Source organism: Acanthaster planci, linkage group LG06 (assembly GCF_054643075.1).
Source record: "Acanthaster planci isolate LZ-2023a linkage group LG06, COTS_SCS, whole genome shotgun sequence".
Taxonomy (NCBI): Eukaryota; Metazoa; Echinodermata; class Asteroidea; order Valvatida; family Acanthasteridae; genus Acanthaster; species Acanthaster planci.
In genome coordinates this window covers 19708493-19730562 of record NC_141782.1, presented here as the reverse complement: position 1 = coordinate 19730562, position 22070 = coordinate 19708493, and the positions used below count along the sequence as shown (strand labels likewise).

General features: G+C 40.8%; 2 protein-coding genes across 4 annotated transcripts in view; one reads left to right on the top strand and one right to left on the bottom strand.

The window, feature by feature from the left end:
• Positions 1 to 8695, bottom strand: part of cnot1 (CCR4-NOT transcription complex subunit 1) — a 47242-nt gene extending 38547 nt beyond the window's left edge. For both annotated transcript variants that reach the window (XM_087138084.1, XM_022238792.2), the window contains exons 1-5: positions 8393 to 8695; positions 4210 to 4317; positions 2075 to 2179; positions 1317 to 1440; positions 161 to 217 (exon numbers count right to left, since the gene is read on the bottom strand). In XM_087138084.1, coding sequence (XP_086994210.1) covers positions 161 to 217; positions 1317 to 1440; positions 2075 to 2179; positions 4210 to 4317; positions 8393 to 8494 — 496 coding nt within the window. In that variant the 5' untranslated portion in view covers positions 8495 to 8695. The remainder of the gene's footprint in view (positions 1 to 160; positions 218 to 1316; positions 1441 to 2074; positions 2180 to 4209; positions 4318 to 8392) is intronic.
• A 4297-nt stretch (positions 8696 to 12992) lies between these two features.
• Positions 12993 to 19663, top strand: LOC110981360 ((Lyso)-N-acylphosphatidylethanolamine lipase-like). 2 transcript variants are annotated; one of them, XM_022238875.2, is made up of 6 exons: positions 12993 to 13274; positions 14044 to 14120; positions 16667 to 17197; positions 17382 to 17493; positions 17739 to 17925; positions 18867 to 19663. In XM_022238875.2, the coding sequence occupies exons 1-6, from the start codon at positions 13177 to 13179 to the stop codon at positions 18954 to 18956; spliced, it is 1095 nt and encodes a 364-aa protein (XP_022094567.1). In that variant the 5' UTR covers positions 12993 to 13176; the 3' UTR covers positions 18957 to 19663. The 2 variants fall into 2 exon arrangements, with proteins under 2 accessions (XP_022094567.1, XP_022094566.1); XM_022238874.2 differs by having other exon boundaries at positions 14041 to 14120.
• Positions 19664 to 22070: the final 2407 nt, after the last annotated feature.

The window sequence follows — 22070 nt, the reverse complement described above, 5'->3', positions numbered from 1 at the left end:
GTGAATGCCAACTAAAACAGGCTGCTTTGTCTTTAGTAAACCAAGTTTAGTATGGAAGACACTCAAAATTGTTTTTTATGATTGCAATTATAACAGAAACATAAAAGTGCAATAAAGACCACTTTTAAAGTCAACACGAATATTTACGCCGTCAACTCACCACTATCTATGTACGACCGCAGTAAGTCTGGCAGTTTCTGCTTGACAAACTGCAAAGCTGTAAGAAAGAGGAAATTACAACGAAAATCTTACATCATGCCGATCAAGTCACTAGAATCCAATCCATTCGAATGTTTGTGCTCAAATTGGGCTGGGCCCTTCTGCATCGAGCTTACAAATACTTGTGATTAATGCTCAACAGAGGGAAGACAAAATATGGGCTACGCACAATATACTGCTCGCCGCCAAGAGTTGGCCGTGGAGAGGCTAGTTTTCAACTCTAACACAAGTTTTGATATATCTGGGCATTCCATGCAATGGAAAGAAGAATGCCTCAATTAATATTTGACAGACAAACATCACAAGTCAAGTTCCCTGCGCGAAGCTGGCGAATAGAATTTGTCGACTGTAAGTGCTGCTGTCCAGTCTACCACAAGTCCCTGCGAGTCCAACACAAGTCATTCTGCCTTCAGCAAAGTCACAAACTATTAGGGCTGTGCCAAATACCTGGATAACCGAATATTCGATCAATTATCGAATATTCGAATATTGTTTTCTTTTGTTTCAAATGAAAAAACTTGCACTATGACGGCTTGTTTCAAGTAGATTCAAATGAAAAGTGACAGAAATCTTATGATTCAAAATGTAAATTATTCATTAAACAAAAAAAGAATAGAAATTTTCAACAGGGCAAGAAGTATTATTGGTCTCTTAAAATCGGGGCTGGAGTTACTCCTAGATGTGAGAAGCTATTATAGTGATTATAATGTACAATTGTGTGCATTATTGCAACTGACTTTGTATATGGTTTGTTCATCAACAATCTACCAGTTGGTATGACCGAATATTTGGATATTTGATCGAGTTGAAGGTCGAATATTCGAAGAGTGAATTATTGGAATTGACTCAGCCCTACAAACGACTCAAATGAACCACACAGAAAACACTCCTGCTGTCACTGTTTACCCGAAAACTTAAGAATGGCCTTGTGAAAGGACTTGTGACTGGGCTTGCGACGAACCAACTTTTACACTGAAACCAATGAGTAGCACGCTAACGTCCATTCCACTCGGACCAGACAGACTCCCAGGCTGTATTTATCCAAGGGAAATTGAGAGAGTCGAAGATATTCTTTCTGACGAGTCACTTTGTCTCACCATGAGTTCGTGTGTCCGCCTTGGAGGAGTGGGTAAGGGCCAGGCCTAGGACAACTTCCTGGACACGGCTTAGCTTCAAGACCTTGCTGATCTGGGAAAATAGCTGTGCTGAAGGCTTGAGGCTCTGGTAAAATATTTTTTAACAAGACAGTAACATGGCCGTGAATAAATGTACACTCATCAGGCAGGCATGACAATGCATGAATATATACTTGGAAATGAGCCCCGATACTTGTGCTCAGAGATGAACCACAAAGTGCAAATGGCAAGCAGAGAATACTTATGAAAAATATAAACGAGAAAACCACTATGGAAATATTCATTTCATTCTGAAAAGAAACGTAACAAAACCATTTTGAGTATGACACTGTGGCAAGCTGTCTTTGAGCACCAAGTCATAACAACACTGCTCTGTACATGTCATATGACCAGATTAAGTCACTGGTGAGCCGACATAAATTTCCATAAACAATGCAAATATTTCTTGTTTCAATTTTTGCCAATATGGGTTCCGTGAGGCCCTGGGTGCTGCTACTTATTCCAATTCATCCATTGCAATACGTAACAATGAAAACATATAAAAAACAATGTGCTCTGAACAGAAAAGACCAATGCAACAATGCTCGTCAGCCCAAGTTTGAATCCAACAGAAACCCAGATTAACTCAGCTGACATCACAGCTCAGCTCTCTCCTCTAAGTCAATCTGACAGAATGACGAGTAGATTATGACGACTGACAAACAACCAGTCGGACTCACCTTCTGCTGATGGAGGGGGTTGTCGAGGGCGTGGCACAGGGTACAAACAAAGTTGGGCTTGGCAAAGAGTGCGGTGCACTCCTGAGTGAGTAACTGAACGTGCAGCTACAAAAAACAAAAAAACAAAACAAAACGGGGAGGAAATAGATTATTAGATACTAGTAACCGGTCTGCTGTAACCTAAGGATAAGACAGCAAAACATCTGCAGAGAACATCCTGTGGAAAAAAAGCCACAGAGTTCAACAAGGAAACACCGCGGGAAAAGACACGTTGGAGTAACGATGTAATCCAGATGAACTACTGAGCAATCTAGCACACAAACTGTTTTCATTTTTTAAACAGCAAACACAGCTGTTGTCAAGAAAAGAGTACAGTCAACGCATGAGAGCAGAGACTTACACAAACACTTTGGTATCAGACCTAAAGACACATTTGAAACATGTATTTACTTTTACGTCCAAAATTAGGGAAAAACAGCAAACAGGCCAGCATGACAGACGTATCCATGGTGATTATGTCCTGGAAACACTTCAGTTTCAACTCCTAAACAAAAATATTGTAATTGATGTTTCTTCCAAAGGAGAAGAAAACTGCAACCTTCTTTTAACTTCCATCAGTAGGGATATGAGACTTGACACAGCCAGGTAAACTTGCTCAGAGATCTGAGATAGACTTGAGGAACTGACCAATCAAGTGTACAGAAATTACTGCCAACATCTTAGAACTGAAGAACTGGGTAGACTAGCATTACTACAAAAAGTCAATGACTGAAACAGACGTATCACATTCGAGTGTGGTTAGACTGCTTTTCAATTTAGCAAAGCTGCTAATCAGCTGATCTGACCCCAATTTGAGGCAACGTCAAACCCCTGTGTGACTAAGACGTTCCAATTAACAATTGTCAACTGCTGTGATGTGAGGGTATGACCATCTGAAAACCCGAGGGGATGCATAGTAGTGTTGGGCAATTCCAGCATTTTTGGAATCCATTCTGATTCCGTCCATTTCACTCGGAATCGATTCCAATTTTTACATGTGCGAATGCCATGTTGAGTATACCTGAGATTACATGCAAAATGCACTTGTAAGTTGTTTCCTAAACACTCGTGTCATTAAAAATTATCCCCTTTTATAGCATCGGAAACATGAAAGATTTATTATCATTACAGATTTTTAAATCAGAAATTTTAACTTGATGGAATCACATCATTTATGGAAAAAGATTATCAATCTACGTAGCCTGCCGGCTTTCAAGGTTTCCAGTTTATATAGAAGTGACCATGAGTTCTCAAATACGTATTTGACAAGAAAGAAATGTAAGTTATGTACATGTACCTTTATTTTCATGCCGCCAAAAACGTACTTGAATTTTTTCCTCAAAGTCCCAAAAAAATGTGACCTTATTCCAACGACGATGAACTATGACAGTTTTCTCGATCTTTCGATTGTAAATTCCATCAAAACCTGGACTGCTCACCTGCTGCACAGCACCACTTGCGTCAGCAGCCTGTTTGTGCAATCGTTGGTGAACATGCCTAAAGCTACATTCTTCCTATGTGTATGCCTGCTACCAGCTTCAACATGAGGCCGTTAGTCTTGTTCCAAGGCAGAGATGGGAAATTTTGAGAATTGCTCATGTGACCTTCAATTCACTCAACAGGTTGAGTAGATTTTCCTTTCTTTATGAATGGTTCTCTTTCTTATGAATGGTTTAAGCTTAGTTGGCAAACCCTAGAAATGTTTGAGTTTAAATAACTTCGGATCGCCGATTTTGTCAAAGTTTGTGGGATTTGAGGAATTTTATCGAAAAACTGGCATCATGGGAATTTTCGTGATATCACACAATGCTGGCTGATGTAATGTCTGTGATACACAAGTATATCGCCCTGTCCCGTAATCATTCTGGCCCAATGAGAAAACAGTATTCAGGACAGAGGTACGACAAATTACTTCGTTTTAACAGGAACATAGTGCTATCAGGAAAATCTGGGAACCTAAAATTTCTGTGTTACGAGTACAACCTCATGTCCATTCTAAGCAGAACACCAGAAGTGTCAGCGGAGCTCTTGTCAACAGGGTAGCACTGTACCCTTACTTCTGTCCCTCCAAAACCCCCATTCTCGATGGGACATACCTGGTGGAATTCCTTGGTGGCGTTTTTACCATCACCGCTGAAGTCGACGTATGAGAAGAGGCAGCGCAGCAGATGCCTGTCCCCTTCGGGCCCCTGCTGGCTGACAAGCTGCAAGCAAGACAAAGCACAAATAGTTCCAACGTGTTTGGGCATCTCCGCACAACTTGAGATAATGAGCTTACTAGTTCACTGCTGACTGCGTAGCACGTAAGCAAACTTGTCAGGTTTTGTCTCTGGTTTTCAATAAAGAATGCGGTATCACATTCTTTCAAATAAGCACTTCTGCTTATTCAACTCTGAATACGACAGATTTCAACTTTCTTTTCATGTTATCAGTAATCATTAATTGAATGGGGCGGCTAGTCAGATAAGTGTTAAAATGTGTTTTGTGCATTGGTCTGTACCAACTGGCATTGATAAATTTTAAAATTCTAACTCCCAGAAAAAACTTCCATAAATAAGAAAGGTGCTGCCTGCCACGAGTAAGTTTTGTACCAGGCAAAAGAACAGCACCTTCAAAAATGTTCTTTCAGTTCGAAAACCAATTCACATAATTAAACACAATAGCGATCCTTCCGTAACATTATTTAACGCACTCGAGGTTGGCCCCTTCAGGGCTGCTGTACACCAACTAACACCCTCTAGACATGTCCAAGCTGGCCTCATGTCATAGGCTTTGTTCTTGAATGAACTTGCCTTTCTGAAATACAAAACTGGCTCACTTAACCATACTGGGACACTTAGGATGATGTGAAGCACAGGGGTACAAACAGTGGGAATCTTACATGTAAGTCTATACTCATTAGCCCATACAATAAAACACATGTATCAAAACAAACACATAAACAAAACAATGAACTACTTAACCCCTTGACGCCGGGACTTTTTTCTGAAAGCCGACTCTGAGAATTCCAGCCTCGCTTGGCCACGAAGGCCACCTGCCAAACCGCAAATTCTCGGTTTGTGGCCCTGCGTGCTCTGCACGCTTTGATTTACACAGTGAAAAGGAACATTGTTTGGTGGCATGCGGCTCTACCCATGCTTCCACATTCCCGTTGCCTCTTTTCAAAGTGGGGACTATTGTGAAGCTGGTGATTATGATGCAAATTCGGCCTTTTCATTTCTGGGCAACACACAAAGGCCAATTACCATATATACAAGAGCCAGGGTCTGCCTCCTTTCACCGTGTTTGCTCGAGCATGGGCCGAGAATAATAGCTGAAAAGCGGGCTGTGGGTATCAATTTTTACGGCGTCTCTTACCGCTTCCCGACGAGAAGGGGTTAAAGGTTGACATGTACATGTGCCTATCTATATCAGTTGGTAGTTCATATTACCTGCTACATACGTACATTGTACATGTGACATAAAGAACTAATGCACACTCATGGCATGTTTAATACATTGTCAGCCCTAACCTATCGCAGATGTTTCCTGGGTAAGCTCTGAGGTTTTCCTCTGACAACTGAACCTGATATCCCCTTCCTCTGCCGACTCTTTGAATACAATGCTTGGATTTCACGGGAACAAATCATCGAGACAAAGGGGGAGGGGTTACCGTAAAGTTGCTGAATATAAAACAATGTTTTAACCCTATTAACTCTTACCCCCAGGCCCTTTTCGCTGGGGACCTTCCTCAATCCTCCAAAATCCTTCAATTTTGAGGGGGTTGAAAAAATTGGATTCGCCCTCAATCCTCCGAAATGCTCCAAAACGTCTTTAATATGTTACTTGGAGGCGTGCCTACTGCCTCAATCCTTCAAAATCCTCCTCCTTTGCCATCAGCCATGCACTTTTGCCATTCACCCTCAGTCCTCCAAAGTCCTCCAAACTGGCCGAAGGATTTTGGAGGATTGAGTCGGGTTAGGGTTAAAAAATCCATGAAAACCTTCTGCTGCCTTCAATATCCATACTGATATCTCGTAAGATTCTGCAAGAAGGTAGGCACGACCCAGCTAACCTACTGCACTTTACAAAATAGTCTGATACATGTACGTCCTTATAAAGCAAACTGCAAACAAGATGCTACTGGTTTCATGCTGCGCACCGGATTATGGAAGATTCAGGAGGGTTCCTAACAAAAATTACTAAGAGTTAAAGAGTTCATGTAAACAACCTGACATGACAGTAAATAAACAATTCTCTGGGATCTTGCCAGTTTATCACCAAAATAAAAGGTAGTAAACCTGTGCATCTCAATATCGGTCAGTTCGCCCAGGTTGTCACTTAGCCTATGTGCAACCTTGCCCATGCATTACGTCACCTCCATGCAGAGTACCAGCTAAACCCTAATCATACATGTCCATCTCAGTAACCTTCATTTTTTACAGCATTTACAAATTCTTCATTGCTGAAAAACTCCCCATCTTGTTTTGAACTCTAATACATTACATGTGTGGTGCTACTGTTTACTCTAAGGAGGTATTCATCTGTCTTGTAAGTACATGGACAGGTGCTTCTTAACTTTGTGAGTGATGTTAAATTGGAAAAGGATTACGAGTGTTGGTCATTTCATACATCTTAACCCTAACCCTGCCAGACGCTCCACAGCACATCAGGTGAAAAACTCCCGTGCACTTTAATGCACCGGGCAATCCACAGCAGCTGAACTAACTAGCCATGTTGAGACAATTGGACCTAGTCCCTTTGAACAATGTCACGGTTGCATGTTGTGGTGACTGGCAACCACAGACTCCCAGGCTGTTTGGCCTTGGGGAGGATTGACCTGTTGGATCTTGTTACATTTAGCAGGCCAGCCACTTTAACAAATGTGCAATTTGATGTGTCTGGCAGGGTTTCTAGTCAAAGAAGACTGGAGGGTTAGGGTTTAAAAATATAAAGACAAAAGTGTTTGAATTCCACTAAGTGCAATTAACACATACATATGCATGGGCAAAGTGGCAAATGGGCAAAGTGGCAAATGGGCAAAGTGGAAAAATACATGAAATAGGCGAAGTGCTTGTCGGTGAAGTGATTGTGGGTAAAGTGGTCAACGGGCAAATGCCTCTGGGGAACTTTGTGTGCACTGCTACACTGATGTTTGCCAATCTTCTTGGACAGTTAAATCCAAGTCAGATTACCTTCTGACTCTCCTTAGAATTTCTTCTGAAACTTAAAAGCATGATCTAAGCATGCATAGAATTGGCAAACATGGTATTTGCTTGTTTTGTTTGCTCTGTAAACTCTGTAAATTTTGTGGCAATCTTACACCAAACCTTTAGGGGAAATCTGTTTATTTCATTGATTCAACACTGACACACACACTTGACAGCCATTGATTTTGACTGTACACTGCACGTATACATCACAACTAAACATACATGGATGCCAATGTAGGCAGACACGTTCTTATAAATTTGTGAAAATTCATTTCAAATTAATGTTTTGAAGAAATTTGTTAAAATGATTTCGAATGGTTCCTGAAGGGGAATGCCATTTGGCATCAAGGGTCGAGTAGGCCTACATATTTCTCAAATATTCATAACATATTAACAGTGAAAATTTACATGTACATGTATTACATACATGTACATTATAATTTCTTGCATTTCCTTTTAAGGATATAGAGGGGACTAAATCTCTGCCAGGAAAAGCACAGGATTAATTTTGCCTTTGTTCAGTGTTAGTGCAGATATGAAACTGTGCTTTTCCTCAAGACATTTGAAACAAAACCAGGCACGCAACTTGGTCTTTGACAAAAATTTACGAAATTCCAATCTTAACAAGACTTTGTAGTATTTTTCAGTTTTCAATGACAAGGAAATCAAGTGATCCGAGGAAACATTGCATGCCTGTTGGCAAATTATGACAAATTATGACACAACCATCTGAAGGTATGGTAGGCCTATGTTTAATTTTTTGATAAAAAAATTAAATAAATTGATAAAAAAATCCACGGGCCCTGGACCAAACTACCATAAATGATCTTTTATCCACAGCATATGATTCTTATCTGAACAAACTAAAATTTGTAGGCCCTATTTCAGCTCTGAAGTGATCTGATGATCAGAAATTGAAGAATGGCTGAATGGCTGTGTCATTTCATGTCTGCATGATCTGATGATGTGGCGCACTCGTGATACAAACCCACCACCACAACAGAAGTTTCCAGCGTAAAGATGGCCTTTCATCACGGACAAACAGTGACGTTAGTATTACAAAGAGCAGGTCACATCGCCAACTTACACGGGAAAGTTCCGAGACACTCTGCTTGTAGTTTTTCTTCGTCAAATTGCTCACAAGGTTCGTGACTTGAGACAAGGCCAACGAATGGGAGTCCAGATTCATTATTTCATTCTTTCGGATGGATGAAGCCTCAAATTGGCACAGAATCCCAGCTGGGATGACTCTCTGACTCCTGGCCTAGCAATGGGTTGGCTTGTATGCATACAAAACACGCCAAAATGGGGTAAAATAAAGGGTCAAATTTATAATTTTTTGCAACAAAGTAAGGTCTGGTCGCCATTTATTCTCGCAGTGTGGAGCCAGTGACGTCAGATATGGGTGATCAACATTGTCAGAAGAGGGCGCTTTGTTCCCTGACCGTTGAGGTCACTGGGATATTTATGTCTGTGCACGCGCACTACACCGATCGCGCCCATAGAAAACAGTACAAAATCCATTGATCTCTATCAGACCGAAATAGCGCCGCCTGTCAACTCCCTGGAAGAGTTGGGCCGCCATTTTTCGAAGGAAATTCAAGATTATGGCCAGAGGATCACTTTCCGTTTCATGGGGATTGGCCACGAAATTTTTTTTATTCGCCTTTCCCCGAAGATACCTCCAAAATAGTAGAAAAAACCATGCGCTCAGTTCTGAATGTAGCCGAACACCTCTATCCAAAATAGGCCCGCAATTTGGGTCTTTTTGTGAAAGAAATACCCTGAACCAGAAACTATCAGTCCCAAATTCGGAATTTATAGAAATGTTTCTATTATCCCTCCTGATCGATTATGGCATGTCTTATTGTGAAAACCCCGTTGGGATCACAAGATATATATGAGCTCCAACGATTTGGTGGAATGCACCCTTGACCTTTTCTGCACGAGCATAGTGTCACCAAAAGTGGACAATTTTTCTGGTTGTAGCTTTTCAGTTTTTGAATTCGCGTCAGCTATTGAAAAAAAATTTTTTTTTACCAGCTTTGGAAAAAACACATCTCGTGAAAACAAACTTGGAAATATATACCTCACTTTTTGTATACTTCGATAATTATAAAGGGAAAACATACCTGGCCGACACAACACTCTTTATTTTGGAAAAGTGACCACGTTGGCAGATGAGTCACTCAATTCTACTCATATAGCTCATCACCCACAAGAAAACGCCGATCAAGTCAACCTACATTGCACATGATGAATGGTAATTAAACCTTTTCAGGCCGTCAACAGTCACATTTATCGTGGAGTAGAAATTAATAAATCACAACTTCAGCTGGGCTGACCACATTAATAATACAACTTCAAACTTTGAAGGCAAACAAGATGCTCGGACTACTTCGTCGAAATCTCTACAGCCGCTTTGCTGAAGGGAAAGACGGAGACTACCTATAAACCCTGGTTAGACCTAAGTCGGAACACTGCGCCAGTATAGGACCCATGCCGTCGAGATCACAAGAACAAGATGCAAGCAGTTCAGCGGAGAGTGGCTAGATTTGTGCTTAGAAATTTTCGACAGACAAGTACTCTCTCACCCATGATGATGATTTAGGCTGGAAACCATTGCAGAAGCGTAGAGCCATTTCTAGACTCACCCTGCAAAATAAATTTATCCACTGATCAAGTAGCTATCAACAAAGATCCTTATCGAGTACATTAAGAAAGGAAGGGGTCACCAAAAAACAAAACAAAACAAAACAAAAACAAAAAACAAACAAAACAAAACAAAACAAAACAAAACAAAACAAAAACAAAAAGCAAAACAAAAACAAACAAACAAACAAAACAAACCCATGGAAATCCTCGTCAATCTTTTTGTCCACCTGCCAGCACAGACAGATTACAAAAACAGAAGCAGTCCAGCGGAGGGCGGCAAGATTTGTATGCAAAGATTTTCGCCAAAGAACAGTGTTTCCTCAATGATTCAAAATTTCTGGAGGAGCGTATTATAGAGCCATCAGTAGGCTCACTTTACTGTATAAATCCGTCCGTCACAAAGTTACAGTGGACACGGATTATTATCGGGTTAGATCCGAAAGAGAGGGGATTGCAGCACGGACAACATCTTCTGTTTCCGGTTCCCATCAATCAGCACAAAAAGACTGTTACAAATTCTCCTTCATACCCAGGACTCTTGAGGAATGGAACCATTTGCCGGCTGAAATAAGGGAAGCTACAAATATTGATACCTTTAGGACAAAACTTTCTAGTATTGATACCTCATCATTAATAAGAGGCACCCACCACTTGCATTAGAGTCAGCTCGCCGCCATGCACCTGCAACTGAAAAATTTAATATCCCGTAGTGGAGGTTGTTGCGGTACTTGGAAGAAGAAGGAGAAGCAGATTGTTTCAAATGGTTGAATGGAATCACCTGCCTGCAGACAGAAAGAAGGCCAAAAACAGTAGCGTAGCTAGGATTTTACTGAGGGGGGTCACAATGGGGGAATCAGCATCTTATGGGGGGCACCAGGTTCCATTCATCTGGTTTTTTTTGGGGGGGCGACCTGGGAGGCACCGGGAAATAATTGTGCGTGTGTGTGTGGGGGGGGGCAGGCCCCCCGTGGCTACGCCACTGGGCCGCAACTGTTCAAAGCCTTGAGGCCAATCTTGAGGACCCTCAAATAACATCATTAACTGGGGGGGGCTCATTATTAGCGTCTAGAGCCACCACGCGCCTGCGACCTATATATCCCATTGCGGAGACTGTTGCAGTACCCAAGCATAAGCAGAAACCCTCAGTTCAGTGATCACAACTTATTAGAGGTGGTGGGGTTGAAAATGCGTATAATAATAATTACACCGAATGCACTATCGCGTACAATGTGTGGTTTAAAAACTAAAGTGCTGAATCCAACACTTACATTAGTTTAATCAGTGATAAGGAAAATATTTGCAATAGGTTCAAATAAACGTTGGATTTCATTTTTGAAATGCTGGATTTAACATGTTGAAATGTTGGTTTCAACACCTTCAAAGTGTTGTTTCGAGCGCGGCGCGGACCGAACTGGTGCAAGTGATGCGCATACATGCCACTTTTCTGTTTGTCCAGAATTTTTAATACACCTTTGCATAATTTTCATGTAACATAATTAACGAACTGGGTGGGTATTAATTCAGTATTGCATAAGGAAGGAACGGCGGGGAGGGGGGGAGGGTGTGAACCCGTCGGATCTGCGCCTGCCTCACCAGTCCTTTTTATTGATAAGTTCCATTTTGTGGTAGATTTGTCGCCTTGTAAATATTTCTCTGTAGTTCGCCGACAGTTTCCAAGTAGAACTCCTACTCCTCCAGACAATTTGTCTACAATTGTACGGCCGCAAGTTTGACCACGGGTTCGGGTAGTTACCACCCAGCGTGCATAAAATTATTGCCCTCAGAATAATCAGTCTTCCTTCAGTTCAGTCTTCATCAGCACCACACTCTCAAAGATACCAGTCCGTGTTTCTGAATAAGATACTGTAGATCCTATTCTCATGGGGGCGGTGTCTTTTCTTCAACTCTGTTAAACTTTGGCCACCGCGATAGACATAATTTCTCATCAGATTCGCATGTTACATTTTTGCAAGCATGTAATAATGATTGATGTATTGTATTTTAGAATGGATTTACAAATAATTTGAAAGATCAAAATCAGAGCAGGAAAAGCTAAAACATTGTTGTGGCTGGCGTTAATGTTTTTATTTCCTGATGACAATGTTGATTGGTCGCGAAGCTCTTTCTAACTACATTTTATTTAAAAAAAAAGAAAGAAAGAAACCCCCCCATAAACCTTTTCTTCGACAACTCACTCTTAATGAAAACACATAGTAAGAAAGAATGCGCGAAAAAGGACGGGGCAAGGAAATGAAACTTGAGAAAACAGTAAGGACGCCCTCTAAATACCATAAAGCAAAGGACGACAGCACACGACGCGTCGCGCGCGTCGCGTCGTGTAGTTGCGTCGCCTTGGAAGAGGCTAGAGTGGAGAGAGGCAGAAATGTGTGTCACAGCAACCTTACTCCCAAGAACACCCCCCCGTAAATTTTGTTCTAATTCTGCCTTTGTATGCAATGAATTAGACGGTTCACAGGAAAAAGTCGCAAAAATTGGCCATATTTCATTTTTTCAAGAGGAATATGGTAGCGTACTATTATGTCTGGTCAATTTTTTTGCTTCAAGAAAATCGATCAATGACGGGATTTGTTTCGAGTCTATGGCCGTGTCCGAAACGGGCTTCCAGAGCTACGGCTAGGTCTATTGTCTACGCGTCTCCACGCATTTCCAATGGAGTGAAGACCTAGACCTAGCTCTGGATAAGAGATTCGGATGCAGCCATATGTTTACCTCTCATCTACTTTGGTTTGACTTTTTTCAAATCAAGTTCTCCCCGAATAGCACCTGTGCCTGATTTTTAACCTTCAGGTAATTAAGTTGTTAGTACGACAAGATAGCACTACCAAAATATCGAACTACATGCAAATATCTATCAAAATTTTTTGCATAACACTGAAGTATTTTTCTTCGATTTGAACACCACAGTCCTTTGATTTTGAGAGACGAATGCTGCAACGGAAATGAAGCCTGGAATTAGAAAACTGTCCTATGACGTCATCAAACAGCCGCGAGCTAGCTAATTAAATGCAATTTTCTACATGACATCAACGTACAAAAAAAGCCAGAGTTCGGAACTGCTGAATCACGAACTCTGTATGTAAATAAGAGAAGCCGGTTGAATTTGGTCAGTACAGTCGAGAAAAAGAGTTGTATTCGGAGCAGGTGAAGATCATCGATGATCGAGCAAATTTTAAGCATCAGAACTTCATAGTGTTCATGGCTGCCGCCGCTATTTCTGAGGGAGTTGTAGAAATGCAGGAACAAGTTCCTACACCATCCATTGACCCGAATGATGGAAATAACAACAGTGATTGGTAGGCGCCGCTAACTAAGCTGCATTTTGAAAATGGACTTGTGATGACAATCGCCCCAGAAAAATTTGACAGTTCTCTGTATGGTGTTTAATGGCTGTAAGGCCAATAAAACATTGTGAAATTTTATTTATTTCTCGTCAGGGGGTTTTCAAATATAGGGCCTAGATGCAATTTTATTTTTATTAGGGGCCTATTCATTAAGCCTATTCATTATTTTCTATCACAGAAAAATAATAGTTAACACCATTCACAAGCATAAAAAGCTATCGGCATGATTGGTTGCCCTGCTTGGGCTGACAAGGTGCACACTGGCATTCAGGCTTAAGATCACAGGGACTGCTGGAAAAGAACTTTCGATATATTATTGGGAGTTAAAATTAATTTTCTGTCAAGTTTCGCAATTTTTTTTTCTTATTTCGTTAGGCTTATGGAAAGAATTCCATATACGAACGCCACTTATTCTTTCCCTGCAGGGATTGGGTTTAGGGCAAAATTAACCATCCCCTAAAGTTAAGGCTCATTGTGTGCTGATGGCATTGGGACAGTGACATGTGACATGAGCGCTAGGGATGGAGTTGTTAGGTTACATAAGCAACCTTTGGATGCAACTCTTTGCAAGTGATTTTGTTTTTGCCTTTTTTTGGGGGGGGTTGTTATTAACACAAATCTTTGCCATGTGGTTGAAATATAAATTCAGTGTGAACAAAAAAAGGCTAGTACAATAAAACTAAGCACAGTTCTCAAGTATTTGCCATTCTTTTTCCAGCAGCTGGATTGGAAACTTGGCTCGATGGAGACCAACATCTGCCAACCTTCTACAAAAAGCAGAAGAGAAGATTTTATCATGTAAGATTTAAGCTACATTTTCACTCACGTACATGGACAGTTTCTCTCCAGAAATGTGAGCATATCAACTCTAGTGTGCACAAATTGTCAAGTTAAGAAACCAGTATCTGCCCCGAGTTGAAGTGTGCCCCCAAGCGCCAAAAAGCAAGACAGATGGTAGTAAGTTTTCTAAGGGGGTTCCTGCACGCGTTCTGTGCGTACGCAAAGACCATACATTAAGGAGTAAATTCGTTACGCGTATTCAGCGTGCTCCGCGTCAAACGCACCATTGATCTCCATTATAAATGTACACTTCTGCGGTGAGTATAAAAAAAAGCATGCCCTCTTTTGTTCTGCTGGGAGCGGATAAAACAGTACATTCATTCTTATAAGCTGCACACGACTCATTGGACCAAGATGCTTATCAGCACGCACAGCAAACACAGACCATGAGAGGGAAGTCAGTGGGACATACCATTCACTAAGAAGGGGGTGGTACGTGCCTAATGGTGAAATACATGAGTGCGCACATTTAATCCAAAATGGAGTTTTCAATAAAATTCCTTTGTTGAGAATTAAAGATTAGTTTATTAAAAAACAGTGATGAACTTTTATCTAATTCATACATATGATGCTGCGGAAGTGAAGGAAAACCTGGGCAAATAGAATACGACAGGCAAGTTATTCCCATGGACAGTTGGGACAGAATTTGATTCATATTCCAATGAAATTTGAGACAAAACACTTATGACGGTTAAATCAATATGTACACGTTAAGAGGTTATTAACATTAATGAAACAACAGTTTATTCAAAAAAAGTGATAGACTTGGTGTAATTTACACACATATACAAACTAAATAATGCGTAAGAAAAACCTGTACAGCAAACAAGTTATTTTCTGGACAGCGTTTGCACAATAAGAACCCAATTATACATGAATTTCTTAAACTTTTCACAAATAAATACAAGACTAAAATCAGTTGCATGCGCGTGAACTGGCAAGTTAAAATCAATATCATTAGCAGTTGGGTGTTTATAGGGGAATCGGGCTTGATATGCTTCACCTCTACGTGTCAGTTGAGTGGAGTTTGGCCACCACAACGAAGTTTTTTTCCTGGTTGTCTCTGCTAAACAAGAAATGCGTGGTTACAAAAAAGAAATGGAATACCAGTATGTGCAAGCAAAGTAAAAAAAAAAATCCTGAAACCTGGAAAAAAAAATCTGATTATTCTTGGTTCCATTATGAAGTGCTCTGTAATCAACTTTTTTCCACTTTTGCCTCTCCATCATGTTATAGACCTATGTATAAAGCAAAGACTAAAATGTACAAAGTACAGCCATATATCCGTACATGTACCCTCTTGGAGCAATGTATGACAAAGCAATGACACGATTCAATGACAGACTGGATAACGGGCACAGTCTATATAAAAAATGTCATGTTAACGCAGATTTGTGCCTTTTGAGATTTTACAATCTTGTATTATCACAGAAAGTTGTAGTAACCCCAATCCCCTAGGGTGCATGTAAATTCATATCGACATTGGAGGATTTGGGACCGTTAGGGTTAAGTTAACTTCACCGTACAGCCATGGTACATATACAGCAAAGTGCAATGTATGCTATGTGTGTGCCTTGGTCGTACATCATACATGTTGTATCTCCCTACATGTCAAATGCAGTGGTCCACTCGACACTGCAGTGCAGCAGAGCCAAGCACTTACATGTATGCCATTTCATTACGACCTTTTATAAATGATGATTTCTCAACATATATAAGATAAAAAGCTTTTGAAATTTAGATGAGCTGAAACTGCAATATATCAGCTTTAATGTTTGTTTACTTTCCAATACTTTGATATGTAAAGTAAGCAACTTACGGGATATTTCCCAGTGAAGTCCAGTCTAGAGACCGGCTGAGAGTACAGCCATGTGAGTGTACGTTGTTCAGTGTACATGTGCATTTGTACACACGAACTACTGTATAAACGATGTTCAGGCAACCAGGATGAATCAGAATAAGCGTTTCTTACATTTCGATAAGGTGACGGGGCAGAATTTAGACCAATGGCATCAGGTTTTGTATGACAAGAAAGAAGATTTCAGGCGCCCTCTTATGACAGTTGAACTAAATTTTTCCAAGCAGTAACAGTGAAGTTACAGCCGTCCAAGTGACGCAGTGGGCCTTAAATGTTGAAATGTTTTGGCTCGCTTTACACAAAAATCACAGAGAATCATGTTGAATATCTTTAAAATGATGGATGTTCTTCTCTTCAAATAAAAATGAAATTTCAAGTTGAAATTGTCAAGTAATTCATCTGTCTCCAGACACTTGAACGAAACGTTTACACCAAGAGGATTGGGAGTTATGGGAAAAAGAAGCCTGTCATGTGGCTGAGCATTAACTTGACAACACAAGTTGATGTGATATTAACCAAGCACTTGCATAAGTTATTACATGTCACATTCATCTTTTTAGAGGATTTACATGTATGCAAGTTATTTGATCTTTGGAATTTTGTTTAGAAAAAAAATTTAAAAAGTACTTGTTTATTTCAATTCCAGGTATAAAAGCAAAATATGAGAGCAAGTTCGTGTCCATCAATGATGAAGACACAGTGCGGACACTTAAATTTCATCCCAGTGACCAAGGAGCTACCGACAAAACACCCATTGTGCTTGTTCATGGCTTTGGCAGCGGGGTGGCTCTGTGGGCTCTCAACTTCGAGGAGTTATCTCGACACCGCCCCCTCTACGCCTTCGATCTCTTGGGCTTCGGCCGGAGCTCACGGCCGGTGATACCACGGGAACCCGAGCAGGCTGAGGAGGCATTTGTAGAGTCCATCGAGGCCTGGCGGAGCCAAGTCGGCATCCAGGAAATGATTCTGGTCGGCCACAGCTTTGGAGGGTACCTGACCTACTCCTACAGCATCAGGCACCCGGACCGGGTCAAGCACCTGGTGCTAGCGGACCCCTGGGGCTTCCCCGAGAAGCCACCACCTGAAGAACTTCAGTTCCCACTGTGGGTCCGGGCGATTGGAGCTGTGGCCATGAGATTCAATCCACTCTCCAGCATACGAGCTGCTGGTCCCCTGGGTGAGCACATAATGAAAAATCACAGTTGCGACCTAGAGTGCTGTTAATCTAGCACTTACATGTATTTTCAATGCTTAAATACATCTTAACAACAGTTGCACCCATTTGCTACAGACCATAAAACTTGATATCCAATTTACTGTGCATATGTGTCTTACATGTACTACAATTTTATTCTCATCAGGCCCACGGCTGATTAGACGAGTTCGTGGCGATTTGAACAAAAAATTCAAATCGCTTTTTGAAGACGACCGAATCAGCAACTACATCTACCATTGCAATGCACAACATCCCAGGTATTTCTTTGACTCTAGCAAGTACACGTACTTGTTTTCATTCTCTTGTTCTGTACTGTTGTAACCAGATGTGGGTTTCCTCACAGTACTGGTTTGGAATACTCAGCTGCACTACTGTTCTGGCGTGCCTTGCTTGGCTCTTTTTTTTCTGAATGCCATGAGCAAGCCATCTGGAAATAAAAGTAGGAAGTGAAGCAGAAGAAAGAATTTTTCCAAGAAGAAAAATCTTTTTGTTTGTTTTGTAGTGGCGAGATGGCCTTCAAGTCCATGGCCGACATGATAGGCTGGGCAGTCAATCCCATGGTGCCGCGGGCAGATCAGCTGTCCAGGCAAGTACCCATCACCATGATCTACGGCGAGCACTCTTGGATGGATAGTGATGCGGGCAACGACTTGAAGTTCCGACGGCCGGGCTCTTATGTCAGGCTTCATGTAAGTTTTTGTTTCTCTTCGGATGTTGATTGTGAATGCGTTCAGGCAGTTGTCAGAACCATGCATAGAGAATTGTGACATGGAATCATATATGACCTGGCTTGTGATGTCATTTTGTTTCCAAAGTGGTGGGCTTTACTGCGTGGGGTCGCGCCAGTAAGCCAGTTTGATCTTTCAAAAGAGTGAGATCATTCGAGAGCAAAGGTGTGTGACAAACCCAGGAAGTTTGACCATCATGTACATAATGTGGAAGAAAAAAATGGCTTCTGATCTGAAATTGTCACAGCTGTCAGCGTGTTGCTTTGGCAGTTGTTACCCAGAAACTATTTTAGTGGTTGCTCAACAGTCTGACATTTTGGTGGTGTGTTTTCAAAAGCAGCTATGATCTTTGGTCCTGTTCATGGCTGCGATGCTTTGTTCCATTTCATGAATGCTGGAACCCACCATCGGATGATCTGTGTTTTTACTGTGTGGCCGGGAAAAACAATAACATATGCTGTAGATGTCTCTTTTTGGTGTAACGTTCAAGGAAACATTTCTAGTTTCCCTTTTTCTTGTGCATTCTTAGTTAAAGGCCTGCAACTCGAATAGTTCTGTTTACTTCAAATTCTTTGTTTGACTTGTGCACATATTATCCACTGCATCAGACAGTCCTGTAATTCATATCTATATGGCATGGAGATATTTGAATGGAAAGGTAATTTTGAGATCTTCCAGAGACATCAAGAAGCCAGTTTTTTTAAAGCTAACATTGTTTAAACTGAACAATTTTTTTATCCTTCAGATGCCTTTGCTAGAAGTCGAAGTTTTCCCCGAATTCTCAATTTTGTTGTGATCCTGCTGTTGAATTGTTCTGATAGTTTTAGGACTGTTAAAGTCAGATGCTTGAACTATTTTTATTTACTTTAACAGTTTAATTTTTTTTCTTTGACTATGATTAGCTTCTAAAAGGAGCTGGACATCACGTCTATGCCGACAGATCGGAACTTTTCAACCAGATCATCAACCAGGTTGGCGAAGAAGTTGACTGATGGCTGCTTGGCTACCGATGGGCCTCTGGAGATGTGATAGTTCTAAGCAGATCAGTTAGCTGTACAGCATAATGCTAAGCGTTTGCATCGGAGAACCATCAACTCTTCAGTTTACATCTTGTGTATCTTATCCTGCAGCTGATCGTGCATTCAATGTTGATGCACAGTGCAGCACAAACAACCCATGGAAGCCTCGGGAATTACCTCATTTGCAATTGCACAAACACAGTTTCTACTCAAGACTAACTGCAATTAGTTGCACTGTATTTCAGTTGGTCCAGTTGTCAGCCTTCATTTTGTAAGCCAGCCCCGAGGGGTTGGTGGAAACGTAATCTGAAAATGAGCAAAGTTATGCAAACATCAGTAATTGTTGCAAAACTGGACAACGTCTTTAATCACTGGCTGCCCATCAAGGAAATCTTTCATCATGTAATCAACACCTTCTTTCGCACTAACAAATTATCGCTCAAACTTATAACCATTCAGAAGGTCTAAATAGTACATTCAATCCCAAAGAAATGAAACTCTAACTAATAATACACAAAATTCTCGCACATGCATAGAAGTATGGCAAGAGCACAATTGTCAAATACTCATTTAGATCCTTAAACTACATGTATACTGTGTCTTTTCACCGGGCTGAGTTGCGCAAGTAAGTGAACCAAAATAAGAGTGAAGTCAATCCGATTAAATATGCACAAGAAAAATGTGTGTTCTTGGCCCTACTAGTTTTCACACGGTTTGGCACTTGCAGCTGCTGCCATATAAGCACATGGTCGAAGATAAACAACCTCTTATCTCAAACAGTGCCTGTGGTCACTACCCAGTGGACCACATGGGCACATCCTGTCTCCCCTACCCTCCCCGAATACTAATGAGCTAGGGCTTGGTTCTAGGAATGCGTGACTAATCTCTGCTTGGACCATTTCCTGTCCAATGTAGGATAGCCACATACTCTGTACATATACTTGCAATATACAATGCATGGTCCAACTCTACTGAGTTTCTCCAGAAAGTGGCGAGAGCGGACACTCAATTCAACACTTTCGAAAGTTATGAACAAGTGGAAAAGTTACTAAATTACACATTCGTCCACATCCTCTATGCACGTAAAGAAATACCTCTAAGTATGAGAAATCGCTCTTATCAACGTAATAATCTGGCAAGTGGCACTCCAAAACCTGTCACTTTTCTAAGGTTATATAAACTCAATCAAAATCTGGCATCTCCTACTGGAAACTTAAATAAACTTCCTCAAACTTTCCAAAACTGGAACCCAAATCCTTGTTTTTCCTGCTTCCCGTGAAACTATCATTTGGGAAGTTTCAGAAAACACAAATCAAAGTTAAACATTTCTCTAGTTGCTTTGCTTTCTTTTAAGCCAAATTTTAACCGAAATCACTGGGTTCAAGAAAGACAAAACAGTATCAATCCTACAATTACGTAAATACAACTAAGTCTAAAATATGAGATACATGTATAGTGAAAGGAAATGAACATACCTGAAAATGAGCAAAGTTATGCAAACATCAGTAATTGTTGCAAAACTGGACAACGTCTTTAATCACTGGCTGCTCATCAAGGAATGCTTGAGACAGCCAAGGTGAACAAAGAGGGTGAAGTTCCATTTCCTGCTAGGTGCCTTAGCCAATCCGAAGGAAGTGACCATGGCAGCTGGGTCACTGCCCAGCTGGCCAACTGTACAGGCTAAAAGTGAGCATGTGCTAGCCACAAGAGCACAGGGAAAGTGCATGAGGCAAACATACGGGGAAGGACTATTTTTTTGGGGGGGGGGATTTCCTAAACTTTCTCTCAGCTTTCGGAGGGGCCCTACAATTTGCTTACTTTGCCCTTGAAAATTTTCATTGGTTAAAGCGCATCTAAACAAGTTCTGTGGCAACTCAGATACATACATATTTAGGTGTCAGATGAGGTATTTTCCAGCATTCTGTACATTTTCAACGTATTTTAGTGTCAAAATCAGGTAATAGTGCATCACTGGCAACCAGTCAAATGACTTTTGCAGCTGAAAGTCATACACTCAAGAGTTTATTAAGGGAATAAATATGTGCTTGGCCGGTCCGAAATGTGTGTTAAGACTGGCTCCGAATGGTCTTGACCGATGCCCAAATCTGCCATACATAAATACTTAGTCAGAGAGTCAAAAGAAGTCAATATAAGATGGATTTCCAGAAATTTTGTTCTAAAAGTTTTATTTCATTGTTCTGAACACCCCCATCCATTTTATGGAATATTCCTTGTGCAAATCATTCAATTGGCGCACAAGTAGCAAGCTGCGTGCACACGGACTCTTGACCAATCAGAATCAATTAAACTACATGTATCTGTATTCAGGTGCCTGTGTGTGATTAACGCAGTGAGCATTATCACTTCTCAGCGGGCATTAACAAATGTTCACCCTCCTGCTGCTGTAACCATCAAAAATTCCTTCCACTTAATTTGCCCCCGTACACAAACACATATAAGAAATTTGACTGATGTTGACTGACATGATACCGAGTCAAGAATGTATCTTTGCATAGGAGGGTTAATACACGGTCAAGTTGCATGTTGTTGAACAAGGAGACCGAGTTATTTATGAATGAGCATTTCAAAGTTCGCTAAAATAACCTAAAATTACAATTCTACGGACACTGCCCACCATAACATTGAGCGGGATGAGGGTGAAGGTTAAGTGTTGTGATAACTATTTGTAAAATATTACATGTATTTTGTAATGTCAAGTCATAAGTCTGTGTGGTTAAGTCAGACATGGAGGATGACTTCGATAATCAAGCCTTGATTGTCAGGGAATTTTACTGTAAGTGAATCAATAAAAACAAAATTGCTGGTTTTATGTGTTAAAGAAATAGTGAATATTTTTATGCCAATTTTATTAAGTTATAAATTGTGAATGTGTGTTTTTGTTGTATAGCAAATATAACAAAGATAGTACAGTGTATGTCGTCTTTCAACTGATCTAAACAAGCCTCACTGTATGCACACCAAATCTAATGTCACACATTTTTGTCGTGTATAATATTTTACATTCAATTTGTAGAATAAGCTTTTTTCATCCATTGGTGGAGTTGGGGGGAAAAGGAGTTGAACTTG

What these genes read in the sequence shown, in the direction of transcription:
- LOC110981360 (XM_022238874.2), top strand. Translation starts at nt 13,177, where the DNA reads ATGGCTGCCGCCGCTATTTCTGAGGGAGTTGTAGAAATGCAGGAACAA. An exon ending in AGAAGAGAAGATTTTATCAT is followed by an intron (nt 14,121 to 16,666) that starts GTAAGATTTAAG and finishes TTTCAATTCCAG; the next exon opens with GTATAAAAGCAAAATATGAG. An exon ending in ACGAGCTGCTGGTCCCCTGG is followed by an intron (nt 17,198 to 17,381) that starts GTGAGCACATAA and finishes TATTCTCATCAG; the next exon opens with GCCCACGGCTGATTAGACGA.